We start from the raw sequence: 20,146 nt of genomic DNA, 5'->3' as shown, positions 1-20,146 counted from the left end.
CTGCTCATCAGGCAGGAATGCTAATTATATGCTATTGAATATATAGAAGAATAACTCCCCAACATAATCAGAATAATAAGAGGTGATTGGGGGATCTTAAGTAGATTATATAAAAGATATCTTTAAATGAACTTTTTAAAAGAGAAAGTCAGTCCAAGGATTAGAGATCTCATGACCCTATCCCTTGGGTGTGAGATAGGGACTCTGGAACCCTAGATCCCAAGCTATAGCTGGGCAGACTCTAGAAGAACTCACTCAAGCTAGTCTACCAAGGAAAAGAAATGCTTCCACCAAGTAGCTTCTTATTTTGATTAGTAGTTTGTACTAACTAATTCCTAACCTCAGCTATTTCAGTGCTGCTGAAAATGGTACCCTTTAAATTTTGGTACTGTGGGTCAGAGCTCATGATTCTAGCTAGAAGAATGGATGTCCTTAACTCTATATATTCTTGAGATCTGTCCTTTTCCATAGTCTATTACCCTGTCGTCATCCTATGTTAACAAGGTTTTTCCTAGTCAGAGCTCCACAAGGTCATAGCTGTCACACAGCTGAAATCTTGCATTCTAGGGTCATGTTGGTGTACCTAAGGCATGTATGCCGAAGGGGGCTGCTCCTCTCCTCCTCTCCACTGTGCCTGAGGACCTTTCTCACTTTACCTCCCCTTCTGACTAGCTTCCCAATGAGAGTGCTTCCTCCATTCCCTATCTGGGGTAAGTGGGTGGCTCACAAGCAGCATGAGGGTGGAGTTTGGGCACTCAGACACTAAAAGGTTCACCATCACTGCTCTAGGGTGATAGATCACGGTCCCTTTTCCTCATCTCTGACCATGATCTCTTTCCAAGATTAGCACCCAGCCCTCCTGTTTTATCATTTATCTATGGCCAGTTAGAACAAGAAAGAATACATCTGTACGCTGGCTTGTTCCTGAACTCATGATGAGAACCAAAGATGTTCTTGAGAATTCTACAATAATATACATTATTGTTTAGCTTGCCTTAGTAGAACATTATATTTCCTAATATTTCTATGCCAAATTATTATAACTATTAAGGTTGGGGGGAACAAAAGCAGCATTGCTTACTTTTTTAAGGGACTTTTGAAATCATTTAGCCTATCAGCTTTAGGAAATAGCTGACATAACCAACTTTGATATAAAGCATACTTTTTAGTGACTCCTTATTTTCTCAACAACCCATATGTTTCATGCATAGATAAAGATACAAAGCTAAAGATGTTAAGTGAATTACTTAGCACTACACCAAGTGAGAAAACCATTATGGGACACAGATCCAGCTAAATCAGGACTTCTTAACCTTTTGGGGACCAGAGACTTCTTTGGTAGTCACTCTAAGGAAATTTGTGGACCTCTCCTCAGTATTGTTTTTAAATATATAAAACAAGATAACTCTTAGATTGTAAAATAAAATAAATAGGATTATGGAGGAAATTGAATATTTCAAATATACAGATGCATATACATCTTGTGTGGAGGGGGGGGAGAGAGAATTCATGAACCATAGATGAAGAAATCCTCCTTGAAATAAGTGTAAATTCACAAAAGATCTGTAAGATCATTAGCATGATGAATTTCCCATATGGGAACTCCTTCTACCAATGGAAATAGTAACTCATCTATGATATGTCTTAAGAAGTTTCCCGAGTTTCAGAAGACTGAAATGACTTCCCCAAGGATACATGGCTAAAGTAGGATTTGAATTCAGTTCTTCCTGAATCATTGATCTATGCACCACACCACATGGCTTCTGATTTTTAAAAATATTTTACCTTAAGCCTGTTATTTCATTCCTGATGAGGAAACTCCCTCTACCAACACAGACCAGCCTACTTTTCTATTTGTTGTCTTAAAGAGTCACCCAGGGTACCGAAAAATCAAATGATATGTGTAAGGTCATAAAACCAGAATATCTATGTACCACTGGCAGACTTTAAGGTCAAGTCTTCTTGACTTTAAACTAGATTTTCTATCCACTGTGGCCCTATATGTGTATGTAAATATGTAAATATTTATAGATATGTTGATTTTTTCATTTAAAAAATTTAGGTCCAAAGAATCAAAAACATGTCTGCTGAGCAGTAAGAGTTCCTTCTTCTGGGAATTTGAGAAAAGTCCTGAAAAGCTGTTTCTAACACCTAGTTGTCAAAACAGATGATATTTCTTTCCATTTCTGTGAATTATGTTGGGAGTTAGAGAGTAAACTGGATGTCTGGGGGGATGGCCTGAAATATTGAATGAATCCATCATCTTTTTTCCTTTACCAAAAAAAAAAAACATAGCATTTTCTTTTGATACAAAATATTTCCTGTCAAACAAAAACTGAAAACTTAGCAAGTATTTTTTAGCTATCACTTCAGAATTCATTCATACTATTGTAATTTCCTGGAAATTTCTTTTCTTAAATAAGTCATTGGGAAATTCCTTGAGCAGGGACTTATGCAGGGGAAAGGAGATTGATGTGACTCGTAAATCTATCTACAGAAAGAGAACTCGTGCTGACTGCACAAGGGACAAGCTGTTAATATTTTATATATTACACAAACTCCTCTATCCAAAAGCCAGTGAGTGGTCTTTTGACAGCTACAGTTCTTTGTATGATTATGTGATTACTCAAAAGTTTCACTTCATTCCTTCACAAGGAATTGAGACTCAAAAGAATTTTAAAAATGATTAAGAAAAGATAACAATTGAGAAATTCAGTCTTGTTTAATTTGATGCTAGTCAAGTGGAAACTGAGTTTATTTGTTTTCTATGACCGATCACACAAAGCCATCCAGAAACAGAGGTTACAACCACAAGGATGATGATTGGTCCAAATCACCAGTAACAAGAGAAATGCAAATTACATTTAATAAAATCAAATAAATTAGAAAATGGAAAGTGGAAAAAGATGTTGCCAACAAAAAGGCATATCACAAATAAGCCACCACATGTATGAATTTATTTAAATAAAAACATCTTTATGGTTTCACCTCACACTATGAAACTTGTCAAAGGGAATAGTTGATGTTGGAGTGGTTGTGCAAAGAATGACAGACAAATACACTGTTGGTGGAGCTGTAAATTGGTCCTACCATTCTGTAAGCAATTTAGAATCTTGAAGAAAATTGAGGGAGATCTACTGGGAGGATTAGTACATATATTAGCACTTTCATGGTAGCAAAAAACTGGAAATGAGTGAATATCCATTGATTGAACACAAAGGCAAAGGAATTGTGGTACAATTGGATAATGGAATATCACTGCTCAGTAAGAAATTGGGACAAAGATGACTCAAAACAACAGAGGAAGATATATACATTTAAATAAGAACCAAGATGTATGCACAATAACTACAACAATGTAAGCAGAATAATAAATTAAAACTTGAAGTTGTACAATGATTATCACATACACCAAAATAGCAAAAACAAAAATAAACCCAAAGGGGATATGTCTAAAGCACAACTAAAGCATTAGGAAGAAATAGCCTATAGAAGTTGTCCCAAAAATCTTGATACAGATTTAGGTTCCTAAATAGCTTTACACCTCATGGAAAATTTTAGGATACTTCATATTAAAAAGTATTGGAACAGAAGCCAGGTAGCTCAGTATGTGGAGAGCCAGACCTGGAGAGAAGAGGTCCTGGATTCAAATCTGGCCTGAGACACTTCCTAGCTATGTGACCCTGGGCAAGTCACTTAACTCCCACTGCCCAGCATTGCCACTTTTCTGCCTTGAAACCAAAATACAGCATTGATTCTAAGATGGAAGGAAAGGGTTCTTTAAAAATAGTATTAGGTTGTTGCTTTTTTTTTAATGTTACAGATTTACTAGAACCTTGCTTTGATAGTGGCTTCATTATCTACATGGGAAGTTTATTATTTTTTACAGAGTAATTTCACATAAGACATGATCTTCTCATCTCCCAGCAAAGGGAGTTTTAATTGGAAACATTTCCAAATGAGCTTGGTAGCCTTGGCCAAATCAATTAATGGCATTGTTTTCTCTTCTCTCATAAATTAATCTTTCCATGAAATTGGAATGAGCTACTGGATCTATTTAGCTAATGTTTCTATCTCTGGTTTCACCCAGAGGGTGTTTTTATAACATGGATCTCAGAACTCTTTTGATTGAGGTGAGTCCTTGAGCTTGAGGTTGAAGTTAAGTTTGCCACTGTTCTGTTTGGGCAGATCTGTGCTCAGTTCTATGCATTAGATGTACCTGGGTTCCTCGATCTCAGAAACCATCCTTTCCAACCCCTTCATTTAACAGGTGGGGAGGATCAGAGAACTTGGTTGATGTGTCTGTGGTCACATAATTAGTAGAGGCCAAGGTGGGTTCAAAGAAGATGCTGATAAATGTCATATCAACTGATGAAACAGTTCTCCCTCCTCTACATATATGGTGGGAGTAGGTTATGGTTGCCAGATGTTTCATACACTAAAAGATGCAGTGTCTTTCCTTTGGTTTTATTTAACTATTTTTCTTTGTAGGAGGGAGGATGTTGGATGAGGGAATATTACAGGAAGTTATTGGCAAAAAAAGTAAATAAAAGGCATAAATTTTTTAAAAAAGGTTGACAAAAGCAAATTGTAGCACTATTAGATTCAAAGAATAACAAGCAAGGTGGCTTGGGAACCATGACACAGTGCCTGGAATATGGGTTGGCCAAGCAATGCCAGAGGAAGACTTCTGATGCAGTGTTGCTTAGCTCCTCACCACAACAGATGGGTATATCTTTTATGCAGATACTTTTGGGATATCTGAGCCCATACACACAAGGCCAACATTATCACAGCAGTGCTCTCTCTGCTGTATTTGCAGCAATGTTTTGGTAACATCTTTTTCTACTTGACATTTTCAACTTTCTCCTGTAAATGTTATGGGGACACTTTAGACCCAGGATCCTAGGACAGGCTCATAATGCTTAGATCTTCCAACCCCAATCATTTTACAGATAAATAAGAGATGCAGAAAGGACAGAGACCTTGGGATAATAATACCCTAGAGTTAGAGCCACAGGTGTAATAATTAGAATAGTTGTCTGCCATAAACTGTGGCAGTTAAAAGAGCTGGAATGGTTGAGGGTCATAAACTGTAGTGAGTAAAATAGTGGAAGATATAAATTATAGTAGATATAAGAGTGGGTGAGTAAATTGTGACCGCAGAAAATATGTTTCACTACAGTGTCTTGGTTTTAAATCAAGTATAAGGTGGTTGCCAGGGAAATATTCCCAATTATGAATATACCCAAGTCAACTGGGTTTTATAGAGAATTTAATTAATAATACAATGAGGAATTGAAGAAAAGAGAGAAAGAGAGAAAAAGGAAATAAGTATGAAGGGCCTTAAGCCAACATGGCCTAGACCTGAGTCTTAAGAGAGAAAGATCAGTCAGTCAGTCTTTTATCACTCACCACAAAGTCTGTCTAAGCAAGGATTCTAGTGACAGTCTCCTCAGAGAGAGTTCCAGCCAGAGTCCTCCTCAAAGAGCCTTCCAGCCAGAGACTGTCCCAAAGGGCCTCTCTCCAGAGCCTCCAGAGGGACAGAGTCCCCTCAGAGGAGCTCCAGCGAGACCTCCTTAGAGATTGTCCTCCAAGAGCTTCCCTTCTCCAGAGAATCTTCAAAAGGATCTCCAAAAGGATTTTTTTCAAGCAATCTTCATAAGAGCTTCTTCCTCAAAAGGATTGATTTTCAATTTTTTTCAATTTTCAAATTTCAAATTTCAATTAAAAATTTTTCAATTGATTTCTGCTTTTTCTTATATAGGGGGTTTTCTCCTATGTCACCTCCCCAAGTTCTTCCATCTACCAATCACAGTAGACGTTTTCCAAGGGACAGCCCATTCTGAATTCACTGCTGGGTCAACTAATCCCTTTAGTAAGTTTGAACCAGAAAAACTTCTGAATAAGTTTTCACCTCTTTTCTCCTAGCAAGTTTACAAGTTGCCTAACCTTTAATAGGTACTTAGCATCCTTCTGTATTACTTCTAAAAATAGGCATGGCTTAAAGAACTTTTTGCCTCACTATAAGTATGGGTCTAAGTACTTTCATTGTTTAGCAAGGAGTTCTCTCCCCCAAAGCAGTCCCAAGTACGGGTGGAGCAGAGGTCCTCCCATTTCTGATCCAAGTAGAGTTCTCACTGTCAAAATGTGGAATGTTCCCAGTAGGGAATTGTTCCAATTGAGAATTCCCCAAAGTGAAAATTTTTAACATTCACAAGTCTGAGAAATTTCAAGATTTACACAGGGAAATTTTAGGTCACCTCATCCCACACCTCACTAGTTCATGGAAGAGGAAACTGAGACCCAGAGACATCCAATGACTTTCCAAGAGGTACACAACTCGGTCAATGAGTTAAATAGCATTTATTAATCACCTATAATGTGCCAGGCACTGTGCTAAGTGCTGAGAATACAAAGAAAGAAAGCGCAGTCCCTACTTTCAGGAATTTATCCTCTAGTGGGGGAAACAGCAGGCAAACAACTATGGGGAAAGAGAGTGATAATAAATTGGAGATAATAAAGAAAAGGCTTATTGTAAAAGGTGGGACTTGACTTGGACTTGAAAGTAATCAGGGAAGCCAAGAAGCAGGGATGAGGAGGGAGAAACTTCCAGGCATGGGAACAGGGAATAAAAATGTCCAGCAAGAGAGAGTCATGTATGAACAATAGCAAGGAGGTCAGTGTTAGAAAATCTCAGAGTACATGGAAGGGAGTAAGTTGTACAAAGACTGGAAAGGTAGAGAGGGATTAGGTTACAAAGGCCTATAATTGATGAACAGAGAATTTTATATTTGGTCCTAGAGGCAATGGGAGCCAATAGAGTTTCCTAAGTAGTAGAATAACATAGCTAGACTCGCACTTTAGGGAGATAAGCTCTGGCAGGTGAGTGGAGGATGGATTAGAATGAGAAGAGATTTGAGGCAAGGCTACCCAGTAGAATATTGCAATCATCTATGCTTACACCATGGTGGTCACAGTTTCAGAGGAGAAAAGGGATGTTATGTGATAGAAACAACAAAACTTGATAACTGGTTGTATGTGTGTGTGAGAGAGAGAAAGAGAGAGACAGAGGGATCGCTCTGGCTTCCTCTGAGCCAGGTAGGAATTTAAATGCCCCAGCCAGGAGAAAGGAGTCACAAGACAATGAGCCTTTACTCCAGAAAGGTCAAGGAAAGGAAGTCAGCCTTTATACTCACCACATGTCAGTTCAATTAGCAGATGCTTTATCAGCCTCAACTCCAGTAGAACTGCTTCTTATTGGAGGTTCCACTCCACGTGTGTCTTCACTCCAAGTGTGTCTCTATTTCTACTTTTTTTTTACTTTAAACATTATTTTATTTGGTCATTTCCAAACATTATTCATTGGAAACAAAGATCATTTTCTTTTCCTCCCTCCCAACCCTCTTCCCACCACCTCTCCCATAGCCGACGCACGATTCCACTGGGTATCACATATGTTCTTGGTTCGAACCCATTTCCATGTTGTTGGTATTTGCATTAGAGTGTTCTCTATTTCTACTTTTAAAGACCTTTTTCTCTTGTGTCACCTCCCCTAAATTTTTATGCTACCAATAACAGCCGATGATCCACTCCAGGACTGCCCACTCTTTCACATGTGGGTCACAGACCTCCCACTCAATGTATGAAATGGGTGTTCACACCTTTTTGTTGTTAAAATCTCAAATGGGTAGATCTCCATACTCAACTTTAAGTACCATGCTTACATTGGGGGGCTTAAAATCTAAAAACAGACAGGGGATTACAATTTAATCTTCACAATCAAAGAAGAGCTAAGTACCATCATTGTTACAATCAGGAGAGAGCCAAATCCAATCTTCACAAGGTCTTCTGATCATGGTCCATGGACCAAGATCCATACTAGGTATTGCCCTTACTGCTCTTATAGCTTAAAACCAGTACATGGTATTGGTTCTAAAATGGAAGGTAAGGATTTTAAGAATAAAGATGAAAATTTTAGATCAAGATTCTTTACATGTTCTGAAAGAAAAGTTTCTGCCTTCAGTAAAATGTGATAAGTCCCTGAAATGGTGTTCCGCTCATGACTTTCCTCTACTCCTTTCCAGAAAAAACTCAGAGAGGCAGAGTCACTTAATTGGACATTTCTTGGGAACTTTGTCATCATTAAATTGAGAGAAGTGGAGCCCCTAGCTCTATGCACTCTGCCCAGAATAGATCTGGCAGGAGTTTTTCATAATACCAAGGTTTTCCTAACTGTCATGTGATTTTTCTACATCACCCCTCTCATAGTTGGGTGTTTTGGTTTTTTTACCTCCTCCAAAGGACTAGCCCATAATAGTTTTTTTTAAACTTTTGTCCCATTTTCCATATATAGGAACTTTCTCCTAATTTCTTCAGGGAAATAAGAAATAGAAGAGCTCTAGACTGATCTAGAAAGGAGCTAGAAATTCTCTAGTTTAACCCTCTTGTTTTAGAAGTGACAAAATGGAGAGAGAGAGAGAGGTTAAATCCTTACCCAAAGTTACCCAGATAGTAAATGTCAGAAGTGATTCAGGATTCTATGTTCCAGTCACCTACTCCAGTTACCACATCATCATGTGGGGACACAAATACCAACAAGGTGAATTAAAATCTTAATTCAGGGAAGGAAATTTGACTTTATAGGTGACACAGAGAATAGGCAGGATCTCATTCATGATTGAAATATGACTCTGGAAAGGCTACACATAATTCAAAAAGACAAGACTCGATAAGAGGAGCAGTAATTATACTGATATGTATTTATATATTAAGAAAATATATTCATGTCAAGAATTGAAGAACTTGAAATAGAAAGTCTGATGAAGGCAGTTAGTGGAAGAATCAGTGAAGGGAGAAAGAGAAGCAATATTACCATCAGGCCATGTGGAAAGAAGTTGGGGGAGGAAAAGAAAAAAACATTTGGCCACTAGATCACAAACCTGGAACAGAGGGATGATATTTTAGAAATAGGAGACTTCAAATAACCAAGCATCTTTGGAGTTACCTCTTTGCCAAAAGCAGAACAGCTAGTAAATGCTTGACTTACCTTAATGTTCGTTTGTGTTAAAGTAAGACATTGCCAAGCTAGAGTTTATCCAAAGAAAAGTGTCTAGAATGGCGGTGAGAGAACTGAAGACCATGCCAGGAAGGGTCCACTCATAGGAACTAGGGAGGTTTTTGACTCAAGAACAGAAGGTTCATTAAGGGAAGACAGGATTGCTTCTGCAAATAGTTAATAATGGCTTGTACTTGAAAGGCAATCATATGGAAAAGAGACTAAATTTGCTCTACCCAGGCCCCAGAATGCAGACCAAAGAGCAGGAATTGCAAGGTACAAACAAGCTCATCTTAATTTGATGCGGGAAAAACTTGCTAACAATCTGAGCCATGCACATGCGGAATGAATTCCTTCAAGAAGCAGAGGGTCCCTGTTTGTTAGAGTTATTAAAGCAGAGAGCGGATGAATAGACAGTTAGATGGCATCACATGAGAGAGAGAGCTGGACCTGAAGTGAGGAACTCCTGAGTTCAAACTTAGCCTCAGACATTTACTGTGTGACCTTGAATAGATCACTTCACCAAGGCTTGCCTCAATTTTCTCATCTGTAAAATGAGTTGGAAAAGGTTATGAAAATCTATTCAAGTAACTTTGCCAAGAAAACCCCCAACCAATCACAAAGAGTTGAACATGACTGAAAACAACTGAAAAATGAGACTAATAAGGTCACCTACCTCTCTGAATTGTTTTGAGAATGAAATAATGTTAAGTATTTTATAAACCTTAAAGCGTTATATAAATATGAACTATGGTTATTGTTATTATTAGTTGTTAGGGATATCAAAAAGGTAATTCTTGTTTGAGTTGGTCTAGAAACTCTTGGAAATTCCTATGAGCTCTGATATTTTGTTGCTGCAAATATTATTGGTTGTGAAATGTGATAAGTGGTTTATATGATGCTACACAAACTCTGCAACCCTACAAGAGGGGGATAAATGAATAAAACCCTATTTATTAAGTGTTTACTATGTGTGGGGCACTGTGCTGACTCCTAGAGATAGTAGTACAAAAGAAAGACATTCCTTTCATAAAGACAGTCCTTTCTCAAAGAGCTTATATGCTAATGGGGGAAAGAGCACATATGAAGAAAGGTTTGCAGGGAGACAGAGAAGGGCAAAGTCCCAGGAGTGGTCATTTTCCAAGGACATTGGGTTGATTTGATATGTGTTTCCAGGAAGGAGAGGAAAGGGGGCCATTGCAAGGGTAGACAGGCAGTAGTAACATGGTGGGAAGCTGGTTTGTTCAGGTGTCTAGGAGTGAGCTCCCTCCTAGTAGCAAGACCTCAGGACTGAATATAGAGTATCAATGGGGAGGCTGCTTCAGGGGTGGCATGGCAAGAAGATGGATGCAAAAAGAAAGACCTGGATATAAACATTGGGTCACTGAGGAACCCTGCCAGGCAATGGTACAATCATGTCCTGCCAAAGTTTGGGTCCTAAAAGAGTACAGAGGACCCTGCCAGGCTCAGTTCCCCCCTCTATGCTCCATGATCTCTACCTAGAAATGATTGGAATGGATTGTCAATGAGAGATTAGGGAAATGACGTGGATCTTGTTCCCTTCCTCTCTTACAAGCTCTCTTCTTTCTCCAAGTTTCTAGAAAATCACCATGTGATCAAGTAGCTCTGAAGAGGATGTTAATGAAACCAATGCATTTTAAGAGGAAAACCAAAAGTTTCCCTTTATTGATGCATATTTTACCATATCTGGGCTTAGTAGCTGAGGTCTAGGGAGGTGTCTAAAGCCAACAAGAGGCTAAGTAATGAACTACAGTCGGAGAGCCAGGTGATGTCCAGTGTAGTTCCCCTCCTATTGGGCCAATACTATATATCCTTTCAAGGTTAAGGTAATTGTCATTTCTTTGGCATAAACTCAACCCTCATAAGGGGAGGTTTGGGGGTTTGTCTATATTTCTCTGGCAGCCACTGGCTAATATAGGACCAAAACATTGCCAGACCACATGCAAAATTCCAATACAATTACCAGAACATCTTTGGTTTTGTTAATCAAAGAAACACTGGCTACTTAGTATTTCCAGAATACTTACAAAGACGCAGTTGCATTTCTTGGGTAGATTCATACACGTCAAAGAATCAGAGCAAATTCTTCATGGAAGCTCGTGAAGAAAGGTCAACATGGCCACGTTGAAAATGAGCTTGACTGCAACTCCGGCTAACTGACATTATCTACACATGGGACAAATTTTCACCCAATCAGGAAATACTTCCAAGAAAGGCAAAGTAACATAGACAGGTATTTGGAAGTGTTTGCATTATCCTTTGTAGAGCTCTACTTATGCATCCTAAATCCCTGAGCTGACTTCTACTTAGTTTTTCCTTTCCTTATCTTAAACATGGCTTTGGTCTACATTCATGAAAATAAGGTATGAATCTGAACAGTTAGAAATGAAAGAAACCCGATAATCCAGTTACTTTTTTTTTTCAGTTTAACCCTCCCCCCCCCCAGTATTTGACAGTGTTTTTCTCTTAGTCTAACAATCTAATTACTTTTCTTATTATGTATAAGTACAATTAGGTGGTATTATTAAGCCATCATTCACATTTGCCAATAAATTGCTTTCATCAGTTTAGAAGTGTTACAAAGCCAACAAATCTGTCTCTTGATCTCTCTCTGTCCATCTCTCTCTGTCTCTGTCTCTCACTTTGTCTCTCTGTCTGGGTCTGTCTCTTTATGTCTGTCTGTCTGTCTGTCTTTCTCACACACACACAAACACACTATTTAACTGCCCCCAGAGAAAAAGTCATCTGTAAGATCACAGATCCTGGGTTAGATGGTCCCTGGAGACTGTCCAGTCCATCCCCCTTGCTTTGTTCACAAGAATTAGGCACAGGGGAGAAAACAGACCCAGAGATTTTAGGTGATTGCCAAGGTTCCACAGCTGGGAAGAGTTGTACCTGAATTATGATCCCAGGTCCTCTGATTCCAGAGCCTGGGCTCTTCCCATCTGACCACACTTCCTCCTCCGGGGTTAGAGGAAGCCACTAATCCATAGGTTGAGAATGTCCTATTCCTCTCTTTTCTACTTAGCAATGATACCACTTATCTACACTCAACAGTGTATCCCCACCCTGTCAGTCAACAAACATTTATTAAGCACCTACTAGGTGTCTATTTGTGTGACCTTGGGCCAATCTTTTAACTTCTCCAGGTCTTAGTCTTATCTCTAAAATAAAAGGATGATGGTGGTAGCAGTGATGGTGCTAATGGTGTGATGGTGATGATATTAATAGTAATAACAATAATAATAACTAGCATGTATATAATGCTTTAAGGCTTTATGTATTCTCAGTTAACACTCACAACAACTCTGAGAGGTAAATGCTATAATTATCCATATTCTACTCAATAGTTGAGTGCCAAAGAGGGTAAGTGACTTGCCCAGGGTCACTCAGGTGATGATATTAATAGTAATAACAATAATAATAACTAGCATGTATATAATGCTTTAAGGCTTTATGTATTCTCAGTTAACACTCACAACAACTCTGAGAGGTAAATGTTATAATTATCCATATTCTACTCAATAGTTGAGTGCCAAAGAGGGTAAGTGACTTACTTGCCCAGGGTCATTCAGCTAGAAAATACTTAAGGTGATATTTGTGCTCAAATCTTCCTTACTTCAAGTCCAGCTCTCTTAGATAACTTCTATAGTTTCTTTAAAAAAAAAAAACCCTTACCTTCTGTCTTGGAGTCAATACTGGGTATTGATTCTAAGGCAGAAGAGTGGCCAGGGCTAGGCAATGGGGGTTAGTTGGTTTGCCCAGGGTCACACAGCTAGTATGTGTTTGAGACCAGATTTGAACTCTGGTTCTGAATGAATCTTCCAGACCCTAGACCTGGCACTCCTTTCACTGCACCTGGCCTGTTTTGGGATATTTATGTCTATTAAAAAATCCATTTTTGGTCTGTATTTTGACTCTATTAAAATAGAAATTGTGCTTTTGTTGTGTGTTAGTATTTTATTATTATTATTAATTTAAGCCCTTACTTTCTGTCTTAGAATCAATACTGTGTATTGGTTCCAAGGCAGAAGAGTGGTAAGGGCTAGGAAATGGGGGTCAAGTGACTTGCCCAGGGTCACACAGCTGGGAAGTGTCTGAGGCTAGACTTGAACCTAGGACTTCCCATCTTTTGACCTAGCTCTCAATCCACTGAGCCACTTCCATAGTTTCTTCCAGCTCTAAATCTATAGTTTCATGATCCTTTGTACTTTACAGTTCCAATGAGACCCTGTATCCCCAAGACAGAAGACTGGGTTTTCTCATCCTCATACTAAGAGAAATCTTTCTCAGTTTTGGGGTCCCAAGATAATTGCCCATAAACCACAGATACATTGTATTTCTATTCCAGGCCCTGGTTCTGAGTTCCAGGGATGACATCTTATTACTTTCTCTAATCTGGTGTTCCCTTAAGTGGATATCTAACAGTAGAAACAAAGGAGCCCTTTTGATGTTTCTATAAGTATTTTCTGCATGTTTAACTTTGTACTGGAAAAATTCATCATCATTATTTCATAGAATCCTAGAATCTGAGCTGGATGGAATCTCTAAGACATCCTCTCCAATTCCTGCCATGAGCAAAAATTCCTTCTTACAATATCACTGGAGAGTGGTCAATCATCCTCTCACTAAAGAGCTCTAGTGACAAGGAATTCACTAATTCTCAAGGTGGGCCATTCCATAGCCTACCATGATGGGATCCAAACTGTCAAAAAGTGTGACAAGTTGTCCGATAGAAAGTAATTTCGAAAGCAAGAACTGCCTTCATTTTTGTCTTTGTGTCTTCAGTGTCTAATGCACTCTGTGGTATAGAGTAGACACGTAGTAAGGGCATTTAACTTAGCAACTTCTATCTTTTTTTTTTAATTTTTACATTTTTCCCATGGTTCCATGATTCATGTTTTCTCCCTCCTCTTATCCCTCCCCCTTCCTGGAACTGACAAGCACTTCCACTGGATTATACATGTAAATATTATCACTCGAACACATTTCCATATTATTCATTTTTATAAAAGAGCAATCCTGTAAGACCAAAGCCCCAAATCACATACGCATATAAGCAAGTGATAAATCATTTTTTCCTCTGGATTTCTGCTCCCACAGTTCTTCCTCAGGATGTGGACAGCGTTCTTTCTCATAAGACCCACAGAATTATCCTAGACCATTGCATTGCTATTTGTAGTTTGAAATTTAAAATGGTTGAGGTCTTAAACTGTAGTGATTAAAATAGTGGAAGATATAAATTGTGATAGATATAAGAGAGGGTGAGTAAATTTGACCGCAGAAATATGTTTCACTACAGTGTCTTGGGTTTTAAAATCAAATATAAGGTGGTCGCCAGGGAAATATTCCCAATTATTCAAATACCCAAGTCAATTGGGTTTTATAGAGATTTTAATTAACAATACAATGAGTAATCAAAGAAAGAGAGAGTAAGAAAGGAATAAGTATGAAGGGCCTCAAGCCAATATGGCCTAGACCTGAGTCTTAAAAGAGAAATCAGTCAGTTTTTTAACACTCACCACAAGGTCTGATTAAACAAAGATTCTAGTAACACCAGGCCAGCGTCCTTCCTCAAAGAGTCTTCCAGCCAGAGATTGTTTCAAAGGGCCTCTCTCAAGAGCCTCCAGAGCTCCTACCCCAGAGGAACAGAGCCCCTCAGAGGAGCTCCTCAAGGAGCTCTCCTTCAGAATGAGAGTCAGAAATCGAGATCCTCAGAATGAGTCTTCTCAAAATGAGCTCCCTCAGAATCAGATCCAGCTCTTCTCTGAGCTCTTATTTTTAAGGGCAAAATCTCCTATGTCACCTCCCCTAAGTCCTTACATCTACCAATCACTGTAGATGTTTCTAAAGGACCGCCCATTTTGAATTCACAGCTGAGTAGTTTTAATCTCTTTAGTAAGAGAGAAAAAAATGCTGCTGTGTTGACTAATTTCATTAAGAGAAAACCTCTGAGTAAGTTTTCACCTTTTAGGTCTAAGTAGTTTACAAGTTGCCCCACCTTTATAGGTACTTAGTATCCCATTGTATCAATTATAAAACAGTCATGACTCAAAGAACTTCCTGTCCCTTCCATAAGCATGGATCAAAGTACTTTTCATTGTTCTCAAGGAGCTCTCTGTCCTAAAGCAGTCCTAAGTAGGGTGGAGTAGGGATATTCCCAAGGCAAGGAGCCCTCACATTCAAATAGAATTCTCACTATCTGCTAGGGAATTTTTTTAAGTAGAAGATTCCCCAATGGGGGAAACCCCTAACATTCATAAGTCTGAGAAATTTTGAGGTTTACAGTAGCAAATTCCATTACATTTGATTGCTCCACAATGTTACAGTCTCTGTATATAATTTGGCAACATCTATCTTAACAGAAGGTATATTGAGCAGATAAAAATGCTATTCAGGATTTTTTCTTAAATCCTTACCTTCTGGCTTAGAATCAATAATATTATGTATTGATTCCAAGGCAGAATTGCAGTAAGGGCTAAGTATTGAGGGTTAAATGACTTGTCCAGGGTCACAGAGCAAGAAAGCATCTGGGGTCAGATTTGGACCAGGACCTCTCATCTCCAGACTTGGCTCTCAATTCTGATCTACCTAGCTGCCCAATGGTGATTTCTTGGGGACTTGCCGATCTAATCTTATTCTGTTTAGCTCATATCTGCTCCATTTCTGATGTGAGTCACTTTGACCTTTAGGCAATTGCTATCCCCTCCCTCCCAGTGCTGAATTTAGAGCAGACATCCCACAGCTCAGCCCCCTGAGCTCAAGATCCACCCATCTCAGTTTCCCAGGTAGTGGAACTTCCACATGAACAAGGCCATGACTGTCCTTCCAGGGATGTTTTTAAGAGCGAGCTTTGGGAGAGAGATTCTTGTGTTGGCTTTTGCAGGAGAAATCATTCCCTTGAATTTATAATGATGATTGTTTATTGCTATTTAGAAACTACACGGAGTCATCTAGGCACAGTTTAAATCAAAGGTTGGGCTTAAACTTCCTAGAGAGCCCATCATTTACATTATCTATGCCATTCTGCCCTGATAATACTTTCCTTCCCAGAATAAAGTTAGAGTTGGACCAGGTAGCTCCAGAGATTCCTCCCATCTCTGGGATTCTGTGATGATACATTCCAACAAACTTCCCTTACGTGAGTTATTTTTGCCATGGACTTCTGTTATTCTGGCTGAATGCCTTATGGTCATGATAAAATAACAATCGAGAACACTAAAAAGCTAAACTGCTGGCTAGCAGAGGGGATAGAGCAGCAAACTTAGAGTCTGAACAACCTGAGTTCTAATCCAGTCTCAGAACCTTACTAGTTGAGTGACCCTGGGCAAGTCACTTCATCTTAGTTTCCTTATAATAGCTAATGTTAATATAGTGCTACTTCTGTGAGAGGCACTGTGCCAAGTGCTTTTTAATCCTCACTATAACCATGGGACATAGGTGTTATTGTCATTTCCAAATCATAAATGGAGAAAATGAGGCAAACAGATTGTGGCCAATATAAAAAATGGCTCTGAGTTCAACAGAGCCCAGGGTCCCCAATCAGTCGTCTTTTGATAGACTTCTGGGCAAAGGATGGTTGTGAACCAACTGAGCATGAACTTCAAGAAGCTTAAGGCAAGCTAAGTGGCTCAGTGGATAAAGAGACAGGTCTGGAGACAAGGAGGTCCTAGGGTCAAATATGGCCTCAGTCACTTCCTAAATGTGTGACCCTGGGCAAGTCACTTATCCCCCACTGCCTAGTCCTTACCCCTTTTCTGCCTTAGAATCATCTAAGTTGGAAGGTAAGTGCTTTAAAAAATGTGCAAGTTTTAAGGAGACTTAGAATATAGTAGAGACTAATAGAGTCTGCTCCTTGAAGGAAATTTAGAACATTCCATGTGTGATCTTTTGACCTTCATGAAACATGACTTTGAATTTTTCTTGGAAAAAAAAAATTTAAAGGCTCAAAATGCCTCTTGGACATCAAATGTGTCTTCAATAATCCTTTCCTGAGTGGTGTAAATGAATTAGAAACATATGGATTACATTTCTCTTCAAGTATGTGGAGAGTTAGAAATTAGGTGAAATTCTGTCCAAGGCAAAGTGCTTTGCTGAATCTCAGCCATTGGAAATGTGGTTTGAGACAATTAAGGAAACTCAGACCTGTATATTAATTTAGCTATCACCGATTCATCGAACTTAATCCAATTTGACCCTTCTTTCCTTTTGGTCGAGTCAACTGATATCACTGTCCTCCTGGGCTTTCTTTCCTCCACTAAAGCTAAATACTGAATTCTAGCCTTTGTAAAAGTTACCTGCATTTATAAAGAAATAATCAAGGATTCTAAAGTCTTTCACTTTGGAAGCTATAATTGAATCAATATTTAAGTAGAAACATTTGATTATGTTTGGATTGGACACTTTAGGTAGTCCCAGATTCCTCAACATCTTTCCACTGCTTTCTTTTTTCATATTCATACGAGTTCCTAAATTCAAGACTCATGCCTATGTTTTTATAGGCTTCCCTTGGATGCCCCCATGGTGGATGGATGCCTGCAGTGGGGTTCATGCTAATGGAAGTGCAGACAACCATAAACATATTTCATTTTTCTTGTAACTTGGAAGCAGAGAATTTTATCATCATGCTCTTTCTGCCATCCAAACCCCCAAATGTCCATTGGTATATTTCCAAAGCTATATGTTGCACAGTGTGACTCAGTGAAGAAGCACTGAATTGAGAAAGCAATGGTCACTTCATTTCTGTGAGCCTCAGTTCCTTCATTTGTAAAAATGAGGGTATTGATTTGAGTAGCCATTATGGTACCTTCTATTGTCAAATCTATGATCCTATAATTTCAATAAATTTTTCCAGTCACTTCTAAGTTTATATTCAGCAATCTGATCTCAAAAAATCATAGATTTTGAGTTGGAATGGACCTCGGAGTTCACTTAGTCGAACCCACTCCTTTGTTTTCTTCTTTTGTTTGCTTTTATAGTCATTTTTCTTAACATTTGATAATAGTGAAATCTCCATATTTAACCTTGAACACTTATATACCCACAGTATCATAAGAGGAAGAATGCATGGTACTTTAAAAGATACATAATCAGGGAAAACATCTAGATCTGACCAAGAAGAAAACAAGACATAGAAGAAGTCTGCGTTGGAGGTGACATAGTTTCAAAGATGCTCAGAGGATTCATGTTATTTTTTTCTATTTTTCTTTGATTCTTCTTTTGAAAATGTTTATTTTTACAAGCATGTATTATCTTTCCCTCCCAGCAATCCCCTAATTGAACATTTTTGAAAAAGAGAAAGCTCATCATAATTATGCATGGTCCATAAACTAATTCCCACCCTGGTCGTGTCCAAAAATGTACCTAAATGCCTCATCCTTGTAAATAAGGAATCTAAAGTCCAGAGAGTTTTAGTGGCTTGTCCACTGTGGCCCAGATCACAAATAGGGCTGGGTGGCTCCTCTAACTCCAAATTCAGTGCCTTTTCCACTATACTGCAATACCTCCCACATCACAGTATTTTGACTTTATGCTTCACAGTGGAGACTCATTTGACTTCAGCCTTCAGCGCAACAGCTCCACTAAGGTCATGCATTAAGTCAAGAATGGAGTAACATAAGCATTAGGGAGTTTCCCAGGCTGCCTCATACCACCTGCCTTGTGTGTATAAAAATCCTCTAATTAGTATGTCTGAAGTAAATCACCACATCATAATGTTGAGAGAGGGAGAACCCATTTTGAATTCTGCTAGCAAACTGCCTTTCAAACATTCATGGCTAAAGAAATTCCCAAGTGCTATAAGGCAAACATTGCTTCCTTTCCCTTTTGAACCTAAACACGCTTTAAGATCCACTTAATCCATATGTTTCCAATCCATTTCTACTTAATTCATCGAAATCGGTCTTTGGAAGATCGGGAGCAGCTCAGATATGATGTATTTTGAAGTGACTATTTGAAAGGGTCCTTCATTAATATCTTCCCTTGATGCTTCACTACGGGATGGAGGGTTACCCTGAGTTGATGATGGCCATGTGGAATATCCACTCTGGCATATCATTCTAAAAGATCATTTCAAGTCTTTTGCTTCTTGTCTGGGGATGGACTAGGAGCCCAGAACCAGTCCAGCTAAATACTGAGAGACCCATCACAAGTACTGGATCATCCATTTTTTGTGAGACAGTAAAGTACTTGCTATCAACTCAGGTGCCCAGGAGTCACCATCTTTGGGACTAAAAGAAACTCATATTCTGATGAAAACTTGAATCACTGAAGGACTGCTCGGGGTCCTTGGAAGGTTCTCATCAAGAAAATGCTCTCTTGGGGGCAGCTGGGTGGCTCAGTGGATTGAGAGTCAGGCCTTGAGACAGGAGGTCCTAGGTTCAAATCTGGCCTCATACACTTCCTAGTTGCGTGACCCTGGGCAAGTCACTTAACCCCCATTGCCTAGCCCTTACCACTCTTCTGCCTTAGAGCCAATACATAGTATTTTCTCCAAGACAGAAGGTAAGGGTTTTTATTTTTTAAAAAAAGGAAAGAAAAGAAAATGCTCTCTTAAAATAGAAAACAAAATCCAAACATTGACTTCCATGTCACTCTGGAAGGTAGGGGTTTTGAACCTTTTCTGTGTCATAAACAGTTTGATGAAGCCTATGGACTCCTTCCCAGAATTATGTTTTTTAATACATAAAATGCAGAAAACCAAAACCAGTGCCTTCCCTCAAGGAACTTCCATTCTAACGGGGAAGGCAAGATATAAATACAAAATGCATACTAAGTAGAAAGAACATAGTCTTAGAGAGAAAGATGTGACTACAACTCTGCACAAGATCAGTGAAACTCTGGAGTTATATTTGTGCTCAGTAGAAATGACCAAGCGCCAGTTAGGTGGCATCATAATAATGTAGTGTTCCAGACCTAGGGTCAAGAAGACTCAGTTTCCACAGCTCAAATCTGACCTCAGACACTTACTAGCTGTGTGACCTTTGGACAAGTCACTGTTTGCCTCAATTTCCTCATCTATAAAAAGAACTGGAGAAGGAATGGCAAACTAGTCCAGTGTCTTTGCCA

At 38.9% G+C, this 20,146-nt stretch overlaps 2 protein-coding genes across 5 annotated transcripts in view; one reads left to right on the top strand and one right to left on the bottom strand.

Moving 5' to 3' along the window:
* VEPH1 (ventricular zone expressed PH domain containing 1) overlaps positions 1 to 20,146 on the top strand; it is a 232,780-nt gene that overhangs the window by 121,603 nt on the left and 91,031 nt on the right. The window lies entirely within an intron of this gene.
* The window catches only part of PTX3 (pentraxin 3), a 101,051-nt gene that overhangs the window by 69,927 nt on the left and 10,978 nt on the right, over positions 1 to 20,146 (bottom strand). The window contains exon 2 of the mRNA XM_007502314.3: positions 11,107 to 11,245. Within this exon, the coding sequence (XP_007502376.2) occupies positions 11,107 to 11,122 (16 nt within the window). The 5' untranslated portion in view covers positions 11,123 to 11,245. The remainder of the gene's footprint in view (positions 1 to 11,106; positions 11,246 to 20,146) is intronic.

This window comes from Monodelphis domestica, chromosome 8 (assembly GCF_027887165.1).
Source record: "Monodelphis domestica isolate mMonDom1 chromosome 8, mMonDom1.pri, whole genome shotgun sequence".
In the NCBI taxonomy this organism is placed as follows: Eukaryota; Metazoa; Chordata; class Mammalia; order Didelphimorphia; family Didelphidae; genus Monodelphis; species Monodelphis domestica.
Note: the sequence above shows the minus strand (reverse complement) of the source record. Positions and strands in the feature narration are given on the sequence as shown.